Below are 15178 nucleotides of genomic sequence, written 5' to 3'. Positions count from 1 at the left end.
TCAAAAACATTCTTTTCAAATTCTCTCTGAAACACTTGCATAACTTTCCTGTTAAAACTTATGGGGCATTTGATCATGTCTCTTATGATAACATCATTATATTGCTGTAGATATTTAGTTCATAGTTCATGTTGATATTTTAGAGGTTATGTTTAGCTCTGGAAAAATTATGGTTGTAAATCTAAGACAATTAAAATGTTGTGCTTTCATTGTCAGAATGCCAAAAACACAAGTGGCAGTTCAGAAGGTTGCCCATATTTGTTTAACAGAGTCTGAATAGAAGAGATAAAGTTTTAAGCCAACAGGTAGACTATCTTAGTTGGAGAATTTGTGAATAACAGGTTGGTTAAAGGAAGCTCAGTGCAAGCTGGAAGAACAGCTATGGGCGGCACGGTGGCACAGTGGTTAGCACTGCTGCCTCACAGCGCCTGTAGACCCGGGTTCAATTCCCGACTCAGGCGACTGACTGCGTGGAGTTTGCACGTTCTCCCCGTGTCTGCGTGGGTTTCCTCCGGGTGCTCCGGTTTCCTCCCACAGTCCAAAGATGTGTGGGTCAGGTGAATTGGCCAAGCTAAATTGCCCGTAGTGTTAGGTAAGGGGTAAATGTAGGGGTATGGGTGGGTTGCGCTTCGGCGGGTCGGTGTGGACTTGTTGGGCCGAAGGGCCTGTTTCCACACTGTAAGTCTAATCTAAACAGCAGATCATTTTCAACTTGGGAACTCCCCAGTAGTATCAAGTCCAACAATTTTAGGGCTTGAGGCACCTTCTCCCATGTTCCTATCCTAATCCCCATACATTAAGCCTTATTATCACACGATCTGCTATTACACATAACCAATTATTAGCCACTAATAATCCCTATTGGTAGTTATTCATTCTCTTAGGTTAATAAGTTATCCATTATTTTTACATTCAATCAGTTATCCATTCCTTTGTCTGTCCAACTGTTCTTTCTTTTTGGGGCTCAATCTCCACCTATCATCTACTCCTTCCCTCCCCTACCTTCTGCATTAAAACAAACTTTTTCCTTGCTACCATCAGATCAGAGGAAGGGTCATTGGACCTGAAATGTTAACTCTGATTCCTCTCCATTGATGCTGTCAGACCTGCTGAGCTTTTCCAGCAATTTCTACTTTTGTATATAATCATGAAGGTGGGCGAAGCTTAAGACGACTGTCTGCATTCAAATTACTGTGGTGCCCACAGGGAGAAGATTTGAATTGCATTTTGGACCTTGTGAGATTGCAGTTTACTGACGGTACTTTTCGGCAGACCTGCATTGTAAGCAGAGTAAAATAACAAGCATATCATTCACTGCGTGAAAGCCTTAATCTAAGTTTGAATTTTCTGAGGAACAGAAATGTGAAGCAAGTGAGAGTACCTACAGTAGAACAGTGTCTTGCTGCAAAACCAACCAACCAAATGATTAGTTTGTAAAAATTATCTGAGCAAGGGAATGAGGCCTTCACAATCAAGTGAGGATTAATGAAACTTTTACCTCCAAGAATAGTTTGTGGTAAGGAAACTTCTCCAGAGGTCAATGGTATACTTATGAGTTGCCCTTTTGAAACTAAGTAACTTTTGAAGATTTGTAAATCATCCTTAACTGGTGGTGCAAGCTGTTTCCCCAAAACACAGAATACATACACATTGAGTCTCATTTGTAAAAAGCCACTTTATAAACACTATGGTAAAGAGACCTTTCTCACATCTACTTGTCAAGACAGCAGTGTGCTCAATTTAGAAAGCTTGATAAATTGTTGACTATTGACCTTCATTTATTTGAGCCTTTTCCTACTGCCTATTGATTAGATACAAGCATTCAGGGTGGGAGTAAACTAAGCTAACAGTAGTATAAATCACAAATTTATATGTTGTTGCAATGTGCCGTTATCTCGATATCAGTCAATTAAGGCAACAATTTAGGATGGTAGAGATACAAATTCTCTTAAAAAGAGTGATCTAAGATCTGAGGAAATTACACAGCATAAGAATACCAAAAGTTAACACCTTATCTTAAAAAAGTACAACACATTTATGGTTCAGATAATTCTGAAATCACTTAACAACAAGTAAGTTACTGCTGTAAACTTCAGAAAGGACATTTCAAATTGTTCAACTGAATCATACTTTGGATATTGGAATTTCTCCATTGCACATACTTCAACTGTAACATCCAAAAATACTGAAAGAGATGCAATTTTTACAAATCTATCGAGCGGACAGTGAAGAAATGGGGAAGAGCAAGGCCCACCCTTCGTCCTTCTACAGAGGCAAAAGCTTCTTAATACTATTAAAACTCTCTAAAAACTGATAATGAAGGATATTCAAGTCACAAAAGCTTATTCATATTATTGGAATAAAACAAAATCTTGGAGAATGGGTAACGTAGACAATTATTGCACATCCCTAATTGGCCTGAAAAGATGATGATATTTCTTCTTGCTTTGCTGCAACAGTTTGATACAACAGTGGTGTGCTGTTTTGTTTTAGATAGAAAATAAGGGTCAATCATATTGATGTAGGACTGGACTCATGCATAGGTAGGATCAGATTACAGCATCAGGATTATTTTGGTGAGGGGCATTAAAGCCAACTGAACTTTTATGACAAACCAACGGCTTTGTGGTTTTTTTATTGAAACCATATTTTTCAGACTTAAATTAGAAAAAACTTAAAATAAATACTATGGTATTTGAAATCATGTTAGTGGGTTATTAAATCAGGCCTCTAAATTACTAGTTAAGTGGCATAACCATTAACGTGGTAGATTCCATACTTGGAACATAGTAACTGCCATCCAAATGTATTGGCTACATTGTTAATGCAGCAGGATGAAATTATTTGTTTACTATTGCTGAAGGTGGCGGCTCAGGCAAACAATTACTGAAAAAAAAAGTTCTATTAATTTTTTTTTTGTAAGTATATTTATCCGTAATTCTTTTTTAAGTTTACAAATATATAAAATTATTGAAAAAAAATAACAAATATCAGTATAATAAAAAGAAAAGAACCACAAATTACAATATAACTACTATCTACTAACTACTAACCTACCCTATAATATAAAGCAACCCCTAACACTGTGCAAAGCAACACCAAAAAAAAAGAAAGAAAAGCAAAAAAAAACACAAAACACAGAACAGCTATTCTCGGCGCAAAGCTCCCAAACAAAGAGATGGGAGCATTGTATACATACCCGCATTAACTCGGGAGACCCTCTCCAGGGCCCAGGGCTTGACAAATCTAATCATCCTGGTTAAACAAATGCCTGAGTTAAGATAACTGACAAATCTATATCCAAATAACTCAAGTAGGGCTGCCATGTCTTATAAAAATGGTCTGTTGTGTGGTGCACCATGTTTGTAAAAACGTCCAAGGGAATGTGCTCCATAATTAATTTCTGCCATCCCAGCAAGCCCAGCGGGTTCTCAGACATCTAGTTCATCAGAATATTCTTCTGTGCGCAGCATGCAAGAATATTAAATAGTTTTTTCCCCATGTCCATCGAAAGATGGTAAATTCGGTAGACCTAAGAGGAGCGATATCGGGTCTACTTTGACTTCAGTCCTCAATACCCTCCTTATCTATCCCGCCACAGCGCTCCAATAAACACGGAGCATGTCCAGAAGCAATGGGTAAGAGTACCTACACTTATTTTAGATTTGAGGCACACTGAAGATGCCCCTTTTTTAAACTTCGCCAGACTGTCTGGTGCCAGATGAGCCCTGTGCAGAACTTTTAGCTGCGTTGCGTGTGTCCTTTTACAGATTGAGATCTTTCGAGTATTCTCCCATATTTCAGAAGAGATCTCCACTCCCAGACCTCGCATAACCGGTTAATATCCTACCAGGCCCCGCCACCCAGCAAGTGATAGAGGGCACTAACCAAAAGGGTGCTTGTGGAACATAGCAACAACCTCTCTGTATCGGGCTTATAGGGCTTAGTGAGAAGCGTAGTCTTCTTCTGGATGAAATCCCTAAACTGAAAAAATGGAAAAGATCTCTGCTGGGCAACCTGTATTTGTGGCTCAGTTGCTCAAAAGACATCATAACCTCCCCCTCAAATAAGTCTCCCAAACTAGAAACTTCTCTTGCTGTCCATTGTTTGAACCCTGAGTCCATCATCTCTGGTCGGAACCCTGGCATGCCAACTATAGGTGTAAGTGGCAAAATCTTAGATAAACAACCCTCAGTCTGATGCATCGCCCTCCATGCCTTGACTGTACTAATGACAATGGGGTTTCTGCAATGGTCCATAACTGTCCTCATCTTATCTTAATAAGATGCACTTTGCCTGGGAGGCATCGATATCCAGTCATATTGGGCTCGGATCGCTACCTACCCAATCACAAAGGACAGCAGGGAACTCAAGTGACACCTCCTGATGTCTGAGAAATCAACTCCTCCCCCTCCATGAGGCAACTGCAATTTACTAAGTTTGATGAGGGGCGGCCCACGATGCCAGACAAAGGAACCAAACCACCCCATAAGCTTCCGCAGCGTTAACCTGGGTAACATTATAAGGAGCGTACGTATGGGATAAAGCAAATGAGGAAGAACATTCATCTTAATGAGAGATATTCGGCCCAGCCATGACATTAAAAGAGCTTCCCATCTCTGGTGATCTTGCCTAATATTGTTGAGCAAGTGAGCAAAGTTAGTCCAAAATAACAGATCAAACCTGGGGGTAATAAAAATGCCTAGGCATCAGAACCCTGCCCATGACAACTTATAAAGGGAACTTAGAGCCACCTTCAGCTTCTGGTACATCCTCGAGGTTCCCCAAAGGCACAGCCTCCGATTTTGCAAAGTTGATCTTATATCCTGAAATAGCCCCAAATGAATTGATACACCAAATGAATTGATACGTTGTATCAAATGGGGTACAGAGGTCGTCAGGTTTGATAAAAATAGAAGGACATCATGTGCATACAGTGTAATCTTGTGTGCCCTCAATCCCACTTCCGGAGCGGTTATGTGGACGTTCTGACAAATGGCTTCTGCCAGCGGCTCTATGACCAACGTAAACAACAGCGGTGAGAGGGGACAGCCTTGCCGACTACCCCTACCAATCCTAATATTCCCAGATTTCACCCCGTTGGTGATGACCACGGCCAGAGGGTGGCGATAAAAAACCTCTATCCACCTAGCAAAGATCTCACCCAACCCAAACTGTTCTAAGACATTAAAAAAATGGCCATTCCATCCGGTCAAACGGTTTCTCTGCATCTAAGGAAATCACCAAACCCGAAGCGATTGTTGCTGACAACCTTGGACCATATTCAGCAACTGTGTAATATTATTAGAGGACCTACGGCCCCTTACAAAACCTGTCCGGTCCTCTTTAACAATATGGGGCAACACCCTTTCCAATCTCAGCATCAGGATCTTGAAATCTGAATTTAATAGAGAGATGGGCCTGTATGAAGCACAATCCTCAGGAATCTTCCCCCTTCTTAAGAATTAAGGAAATATTAGCTTCTCTCAAAGATGGTGGTAGGCATTCATGTATATAGGAATGATTGTACACCTCCAACATCAGCCCTGACAGAATACCTACAAACTCCTTATAAAACTCACCTGGAAGAGCATCAGACCAGGCGCTTTCCCACTCTGAAGTTGCCTGGCTGCCTCCTGTATTTCCTGAACTGTCAAGGGGGCATTAAGGAGAGAGGCCTGTTCCAAGGTTGCCCAGGTTCTTCAAACAAAGGCCTCCATTTTAGCCCTCCTGTCCTCGCAACCTTTAGACCGATACAATTCAGAGTAAAACCTCTGAAAAGCCTCATTAATCTTTTTAACATTGTATGTAAGGTCCCTGGCGCTGTCTCTGATTGCAGCAATGGATTGGGAAGCACGTTTTTCCTAGTTAAGTATGTTAAATACTTCCCTGGCCTATCCCCATAATTGAACAGCCTTTGTCTAGCAAAAGCAAGTTCTTTCTTTGCGTTTTGTGTCAGTATTGAATTTAAGGCGGTCCGGAGGGCCGTGATCCGCTGTAGCTTAGGTCACCAAAGGCCGCGCAAAATGTGCCACCTTGGCGGCTTTCAACTGTGAATCAAGTAGGTGCTGCTGTTCCTCCTTCTGTCGTTTCTGGCTTGCCGAATAGGAAATAGCTAATCCCCTAGCAAAGACCTTAACAGTCGCCCATAGCATAGATGGACTACTAGCTGTGCCTGAGTTGATAGTCAAGAATTCCTGAAACTCTTTCAAAAAGTATTCCACAAATTCGGAATCCTTAAGGAGAAAAGGGTCCAAACGCCAGTGCCACAAATCTAGCCCCTCACTCTTGGCCTTAACATCCAAATACACTGCTGCATGATCAGAGATAGCTATATTCCCAATTTTACAACCCATAATTGAATCCAGAAGGACCGAAGGAGCCAGAAAGAGGTCAATCCTCGTGTGACATTTATGAAAAAAAGGTGACGTCCTTGCCGGTAGGGCGAAGAAATCTCCAAATATCCACCAGCCCCAATTCCTCGCATAAGTCAACCACCGGCTTGGCCTGCGAAGAAATAGTTGGGGGCCCACTAAGCATCCTGTCCACTGTCAGATCCAAAAGATAATTAAAATCCCCCCCTATATAAATGCGCCATGTTCCAAAAGCACTCAACTTAGAGAAAGCACTAATCAAAGATTTGAGGGGATGCACCGGAGGGTAGCAGACATTTAAAATGCCATTTTCCTCCCCATGTGTCAGGGGTTTAAATATCACAAACTGTCCCTGCTCATCTTTCACCTGCTCTAATAACGTGTATGGAAGATTTTTCTGGATAAGTTAACACCACTCCCCTACTTTTAGTAGTAAAGGATGAAAAGAGTACCTGGTCATAATCCCCCTGTTGTAATTTCAGGTGTTCCCCAACAAGATGGGTTTCCGGCAACTAAGCGATATCAACCCTTTCCCTCTTAAGGCTAGAAAACACTTCTTTCCTTTTAACAGGCGAATGACTTCTCTTCATGTTCCAGGTGCACCATTTAATAAGACACTTAGCCATATCCCCTTTCAGAGATCCTTGAACCCCTGGGAAGGAGAACCTTGCTTACAAACGCCAAGCATAAGTCAAAGAACATATATACATAAACTACTCTATCATAACTATAAAAACTACAGAAAAAAACAACTATAAAACATTGAATGGAAGACTCTTCCCCCTGCCCATAAGGGACATTCATCTTACCCATCCCCTCCTTCACACCTCCTTCAAACCCGGACTGCGCCCCAGCCTTAGGCCTGAAAAAAAAAAGATGATCCTTAAATCAACAGAAAAAAGACCAGTCAGGATGAGCACTCCACCATCCCTGACTTCATATCACCCCTACTTGTGACTAAAAGAGAAACAGAAGATACAAAAAAAGGGAGAGAAAACTAGGAACATCCACAAAATTTCCCATCAGAAAATCCAGTTATTAAAGAAAAGGAACAACTTATTCCAAGATCTTCCCCCCCTTTCCAAAAAGGAAATTATTAGGGAAAAAGGAATTTTAAAAAACTGAAAGGAAAACATTGGGAAATAAAGAAAAGAGAACAAACATTAACCATATTCTTCAGGTCAATCCATCTATTTTAAAGTGTTTACAAAGTTTTTAGCTTTATCCGCTGAGTCAAATTTATAAACTGAGTCCTCGTGGCAGTTGGGGTATCTCGGAGTACTGGATGCCCAGGTTCCTCAGCCTCTTTTTAGCTTCATTGAAGGACTTCCTCTTTCGAGTTACAGCTGCAGATAAATCCTGGAAAAACATGATTTTTGACCCCTTGTACAGCAGTGCCTGCGGATCTTTTCCCAGGGATCTGGAAGCTTCCATGATGTTTTGCATGTCCTTATATGAGTGGAAGTGCACTAGGACTGAGCGGGGGCGCTGCATAGCCCTGACCTGTGCACTGTAACCCAATAAGCCTTTTCAAACTGTAGCCTGCTGGACTCAAAACTTCGGCAGCCAGTTTTCAAAGAAGCTCACTGGCTGCTCACCTTCCTCACCTTCAGGGAGCCCAACAATTCGGAGATTTATCCTCTGACCTTGATTTTCGAGGTCATCAATATGATCTCGCAAGGCCTGCACCTCTCACTCCAGCATCTGGATTTGACTGGATAAGGACTCCATTGCAGCTTCCGAGGCCTTAGTTTGACCCTCAACCTCCTCCAGTCTCTCCTCGAGGTTATGGATCTCCTGCTCATGCTTCTGCAGCATGGTTGCAATAGGTTGGACCTGGGCACGAATCTCCTCTCAGATCCCCTCAATCACAGCCCCAACTTTCAAGTCAAGTCTGTCCATCGCTGCAGCCAATTCCTATGAGTCTGTCAGGCCCCGGGGAGGTCAGGAGAGGCTGCTGCTGCAGTCTCTGGTGTTGTAGGTGCTGCAGGGGAGTGTCCTCCCTGTTGCTGTTTGCTTGTTCCTTTTCCCTTTGGCATCCTTCCCACTCCCAAATATTAACAAATATATGTGTTCTATAAGGTTTTAAACTAATAATTCCACTACATAAGTTGGCCAGGGTTGGCAAAAAAACACAGTATGTCTTGGCTGTTAGGCAGAACTGTCCACAGCAGTTCTACAGAATCACCATCTTGCCGAGTCCCCTCTATTAATGCTTTAATTTGCTGTTTCTTTTTCTAATAATATTTGGGCAGTTAAAGTCTAAGACAAAATTTCCTGAAGTGCTATTACACCACCTTCCAAAGGTGAGGAGGACTAGGGGCCAAAATAAGCTGACGTGCACATCTCTTCATCTGCCAGCAATCTGCATGATTTGTTGGTAACATCTCCTCGAACTGGATGGATGCAAACTTTCACCATGATATAACATGTTGACGTTACTTATGAAAATAGCTTGACACAAAGAAGCTAAAAAACATTGGAATAAAAACTTGTGGCTCCCTGATTTCTTAATATTGGGGTGGTGTTGAGCAGGGGTCAGTGGTAGTGATCGGGATAGGTTTAAAGGTATCTCAAGTCTCGAGACACTGGGGACAAAGGTTTATGGCCTGGTAGTACTAGGTGAGAAGTAATGATGTTTCAATCGTTGGTGGGGAGAGTCTCCAGATTATATCTGCTCAATTGCAGTGTGCCCAGGTTATGGCAGTATTCGGGAGGAATGCTAATTGGGTCTGAACATATTTGAAATTGTGCATTAATGAGATAAAAAACATTATTGCGTGAATCATGTTACACAATTATGGATAGACTTAATGAAGTAATGTTCTTGCAGTGCACGGGCTTATATCCAATTATAGTTTCAGGAAAAAGGAAAACCTGTCACTGAATTACAGACAATATATTAATACAGGATTCAGAACAACTTTAACTATGACCTGAAATAACATTAGGAACTATACTTAAAAAGTCTTCAGAAACAGCATGTCATTTGACCAACTGTGGACAATAAATTTGTGAAATATATGCATTAGCCACACTTAGAGCAGCATTGGATAGCTTACATAAAGAAACATTTTTGTTATTTCTACACTTCATCAGCATAATGGGCTCTGGCAGGAGGGTACCACAGAGCAGCAGGAAGATGTGTTTTAGAAGTCCAAATTTTCAAAATACAACAGAGAAAGAACTTGAACTTATTAATGGATGATGTGCCAGATGTGGTTTAGTAATATTTATTTGTTAAAAAAATTCTGGCTGGAAAACCACTTCATACATTAATGTGGTTTAACCATAATCTAAGACACATGACTTGTACCATGACAATTGACATGCTTTCCATTCTCATAATGAGATGTTGTCATTGGTTCTGGAAAATCACAATATGAATTTGCAAGGGACACTGATGAATTAACCTTTAGGTTGCTGAAAATGCATTTATGTGCATAATAAAGACAAATATATTGGCAGCTTGAAAATTAACTCAATTCCTCTGTGTAAAAATCAAAGAATAACAGGAGTGGGACCAGGACATAAGAATACAATACAGCACCGTACCTTGATTGAAGACCTTTCCTTTAACAGTGTTCTTCTGCTGAGAATGAGTGAACAGCTTGTCCTTATACCCGAGAACTGGTGGATCATAACAATAACAGAGACAGAATTTTCAGAAAATTTTCTAGTTAAAATCAAATTGATCTGAAAATTACAAGAAATTATTGTGCAAAACTTAGGACTGTACCAATAAATGGAAGCTGCGAAGTTCATTAGGCTGCAATCCTGATGGTTAAACTGCAATGACCAATAATACTCCCCTTAAAGCTCACCTGCTGTGTTATTTCTTTATTCTTGGAAGGGTTTTTGGGGCGGGGGGGGGTGAAGGAAGGTTGTGGTGGCAGGTGGTGGTAGTTGAACAGGCAGGCACAAGCATCATTGCAGAATCATTTACTGCACCATGGTTCCCATGTCTGTCTGCCAGAAACTGTGGTACCCTCCTACCAGAGCTCATCATCTTTCCAATTCTGCTGGTGGTGCTATTAGAGGATTGCCTTATATTTTTATTTTAAAGAACATGTAAAACTCTTTGGAGGTCCACCTGCTAGCTTGGTCTAGACTCCAATGGTGTAGTCGACATATGTATATGACAGTATACCCCCATTCACTTAATTACCGGTTAAAGTTATAAGATGATTAGGTCACACTGCAACATAGCAATTCTTACTTTACAGATTTCTCAAATCTGGCTGTGTCTCGGCTTTAATTGTTTTGCAAGTAGTGGACAGAGGATTTGCTTGCAAAAGACAGTTAAGAAACACTAAGAACTTCTGGAATTTGCTACAATTTTAACTATTTTTCTGCAGTCCTAGTGGGTTGCTGGTACACACTCAGAGGAATTTTGCAGTTATAATCAATGAACAGATTATATTTCTATTTAAAAACTTCAATCAGTAAATCATGTTTGTCATAAGAGCAATTTTCCACATTAATCATTAATAACTAAGCTGATTGGCACAGCTCTAAATATATAAGTAATACAAAAAGAAAAAAAACCAAATGCATTTACACAAGGATGCAAATATATTGTTCCAATTTTATAATATCAGCAATTCAATTACACAAATTCAATCATCAAACTTATTAGGTGAGGATCTGCAAATATCGAAGTAAAATGAACAAAACAGGGTGACACGGTCAATCCTGATTCTGATGGTTGAAAAGGTTGGACCAAAATTAACATGAAATCTGGGCTGAATCTTATCATTTTATTTGATTAAGTCTGAGTTACGTCAGGTATTTTGGGGTTTTTTTTCACTGTAAGACCTAGCAAGCTCTCCCACTGTAGTTTACTAAACTTGCTGCATGAAATACATACACCACCCTGGTGGTATCTCTTGCGTCTGATTCAGGCCCCATGTTACCAAACCCAGTTCCCAGAACAACTTGTGACTCAGAGGACTTCCTGGAATTCACAGACAATCCTTGTGCCTGTGCAATTTTTAAAAGCCTGTACTGCACCTGGACAAATGATTTAAGACCAGAATTGCTCTGTACTCCTTCTGACATTTGCTACTAACATGGCAAACAGGAGTAACTGGGGCCGACTTTGCAGGCAGGGATTTGGAGGCTTTATTGGAGTGGGCTCTGTAGAAGGGGAATGTTCTCTTACTTAAAGACGAGGAGGGGAGGTCATGACCCCAAACTATGCCAGCCTGATCTGTGGACTACTTAGCACTGTAGGAAGAATGTCAATGCCCTTCCCCAATCTGCAAGCGCAAGAGACACCATCTTGTCTATGATAACTCTCACTCCCTTTCTTATTGTCCATCTCCCAACACTCATACTCTACAACTCTCACTACTGTTGGCAATATTCCCTTGACTGTGGCCTGCTGACACCCATGACAAGCTTCCTTCCTTTTTATTCTGCATTAAATGTGAAGGCAACACAAGTAATGTAACCTTGTATCTCTGATGGAGGGCACAAAGTGCTAACAGGCAAGCTATTGCAAGGCAGAGATGCCGTATGCATCCAGGTAGGTTCAATGAGTGTGCGTTATGACAGTGGAACAAACGCCCAGAGATAAAACCTGGACCAATCCATCTGTGCACAATGTTCTTGCTGCAGCATTACAATGATAGTTGCTGGTACAGCAGTGAAGTGCGGAAACACTCTATAAGTAGGTCAAAGATGTGCCATGAGGTTAGAGGCTAACTCATATTAGATGCCAATGTCCATGAACATGGGGTACATGAGGCCAGTGTCTATGGAGAAGTTGGTGCCAAATGTCAACGTGCAGCAAGCTAGCTGAATCCACCGGGTACCTGCTCTCGTTTCCAAGTCTATTTTTCTCAACATCTAACTTGGTCAGCATTTTGGCAAGACAGAAAGCTGAATATTAATAAGGTGAGTTGGGTCATCAACAAAGTGTTTACCAAACAATGATCCACTTTAATTCGCAAATGTCAAACAAGAAAGGTGCCATGCTGCTTGTGAAAAGCATACAAAAGGGCATGAATTTCTCCCAATGGATCTCAGAGGATTTCTTGTCAGATTCTGCCACAAATATTTCAGCATCCATGTCATTCATACTCTTTCCAAGGTTTTGTCCAATAAGATTGGGGCGACATGGTGGCTCAGTGGTTAACACTGCTGCTTCTCAGCACCAGGATATCTGTGTCCAATTCTAGCCCAGGCGATTGTCTGTGTACATTCTCCTTATGCCTATAAGGGTTTCCTCCGGGTGCTATGGTTACCTCCCATAATCCAAAAGATATGCAGTTTAGGTGAATTGGCCATGCTAAATTGTTCCTAGTGCTAGGGATGTGTAAGTTAGGCGCATTAGTCAGGGTAAATGTAGAGTAATAGGATAGGGGAATGGGTCACTCTTCAGAGGGTCGGTGTGGTTATTGGGCCAAATGGCTTGTTTTCATACGTAGGGATTCTATGAAGATTACAGAATCATTGAGATGTACAGCACGAAAGCAGACCCTTTGATCCTACTCGTCCATGCCGACTAAATATCCCAACCCAATCTCGGCCCACCTGCCAGCACCCAGCCAATATCCCTCCAAACCCTTCCTGTTCATATACCCATCTAGATGCCTTTTAATTGTTGCAATCATACTAGCTTCACCACTTCCTCCGACAGCTCATTCCATACACGTACCACCCTCTGCATGAAAAAGCTGTCCAATAGGTCTCTTTTAGATCTCTCCCCTCTCACCCTAAACCTATGCCGTTTAGTTCTGGATTCCCCTACCTCAGAGAAAAGACCTTGTCTATTTCCTCGATCCATGCCCCTCAGGATTTTGTAAACCTCTATAAGGTCACCCCTCAACCTCAGACACTCCAGGGAAAACGGCCCCAGCCTTATCAACCTCTCCCTTTAGCTCAAATCCTCAAACCTAGCAACATCCTTGTAAATCTTTTCCGAACCCTTTCAAATTTCAGAACATCCTTCTGAAAGGAAGGAGACCAGAATTGCATGCAATATTCCAACAGTGGCCTCACCAATGTCCTATACGGCTGCAACATAACCTCCCAACTCCTGTACTCAATACTCTAACAATAAAGGAAAGCATACCAAATGCCTTCATCACTATCCTATCTACTTGCAACTCTACTTTCAAGGAGCTAGGGAGCTGTAGTGGACAGTGAAGAAGGTCACCTTAGATTACAACAAGATCTCGATCAGATAGGCCAATGGGCTGAGAAGTGGCAGATGGAGTTTTATTTAGATAAATGCGAGGTGCTGCATTTTGGAAAAGAAATTTTAGCAGGACTTATACACTTAATGGTAAAATCCTAAGGAATGTTGCTGAACAAAGAGGCTTTGGAGTGCAGGTTCATTGCTCCTTGAAAGTAGAGTTGCAGGTAGATAGAATAGTGAAGGCGGCATTTGGTATGCTTTTCTTTATTGGTCAGAGTATTGAGTACAGGAATTGGAATATTGCTCAAGTTTTGCTGAGAGGATTTCCTTGGCTTGCTGGATTTGCTGCTCCCCGACCTCTCCTCTTCAGGTACTTTGACTTGCTTGCAAGAGGCATAGAGTGACTGATACACAAATTATTCGGTCTCTGATTTATTGGTTAAAGCCACAACTGTCAGTAATTGGTGAGGGACTATAAACTAGCTTTCTTCAGACATCAGTTTTTTTTTACTGCAAAGAGAAAGTCAACACCTCCCTTTCCTGAATGTCCGGAAACTTCTAATCATATCACTCAAACACATAACCTGTAAAGATACTTGGGAGCCAATCAGAGTCAGTGGCAGACAGAAGCCCTTTATCACCAACAAATCCAGAGACCAATCAGCCACTTGTTACTGGTTGAATCTCCCTTTGTACACATCCCCTAGCTCCAACAACCTCTCCCCATTGCTTCAGCAAACAGCAGTCTAAATAGCACTTACAATAAATGTGGATGTAAGTTCAGCGCACAATTAAAAACATAGGAAAAAAATATTGTAAGAACTATGACTACTTCTTTTGGGAAATTGGTGTTTTGGGAAGGTTATCCTTAATCTTGACCTTCATCTATTGGACAGACATTAGAGCACAAGTCTAAATTCACTCTTTTCACAGACAGCTGTTTTCACTAACAGTGTTTTCTCCCCAGCCTTGCTTAAAGTTTGACTGGCTGGCTTGCAAAGGTTCATGGGAGTCACAAATTATTCCCAATCCTGGGAAATCTACACACATTCTTTCTTTAATGGTCGATTGTAGGCTGTGAAAATGCGATAAACTTGTTGCCAAGATCTGTCAGGAAATCTGGTCTTCTATTGGAAGATAAAATAATTTCTTTTCATAAAGATGGCACACCTCCAGATTGAATTTTAAATATGCAATGTCTAATTTTCTTAAATATTTCAGGATAAAGGTAGAGTTAGACCTTCAAGAAATTGAAAGCCCATCCTGGTTCATCACACAAACCAGCTTTACATCCATTGACTCCAGCTATACTACCTGCTGCCTCGGAAAAAGTGACCAACACATCAAAGACCCCTCCTATGCTTGTTATGCTTTCTTCTACCTTCTTTTTTGGGACAGAAGGTACACACATTTGTGTACATGTACGAATGGATTCTTCCCTGCTGTTATTAGACTTCTGAATTGACCTCTCAAATTTTAAATTTAATGCTGATCTTCTCTCTGTGCATCTTCTCTGCAGCCATAACATTGTATTCTTCGCTCTGTTCCATTACTCTCTGCACTTTGTTAAAAATCCCACAATACCAGGTTATAGTCCAACAGGTTTATTTGGAAGTAATTGTTCAAAATATCATTTCAGTTGCATGACACTGTAATC

The 15178-nt window shown here is 41.2% G+C and overlaps 1 protein-coding gene across 1 annotated transcript in view; it reads right to left on the bottom strand.

Annotated features, from left to right (window-relative positions):
* The window catches only part of sbf2 (SET binding factor 2), a 551470-nt gene that overhangs the window by 38363 nt on the left and 497929 nt on the right, over nucleotides 1-15178 (bottom strand). The window contains exon 30 of the mRNA XM_060838903.1: nucleotides 9930-10004. Within this exon, the coding sequence (XP_060694886.1) occupies nucleotides 9930-10004 (75 nt within the window). The remainder of the gene's footprint in view (nucleotides 1-9929; nucleotides 10005-15178) is intronic.

Source organism: Hemiscyllium ocellatum, chromosome 18 (assembly GCF_020745735.1).
Source record: "Hemiscyllium ocellatum isolate sHemOce1 chromosome 18, sHemOce1.pat.X.cur, whole genome shotgun sequence".
NCBI classification, from domain to species: domain Eukaryota; kingdom Metazoa; phylum Chordata; class Chondrichthyes; order Orectolobiformes; family Hemiscylliidae; genus Hemiscyllium; species Hemiscyllium ocellatum.
Note: the sequence above shows the minus strand (reverse complement) of the source record. Positions and strands in the feature narration are given on the sequence as shown.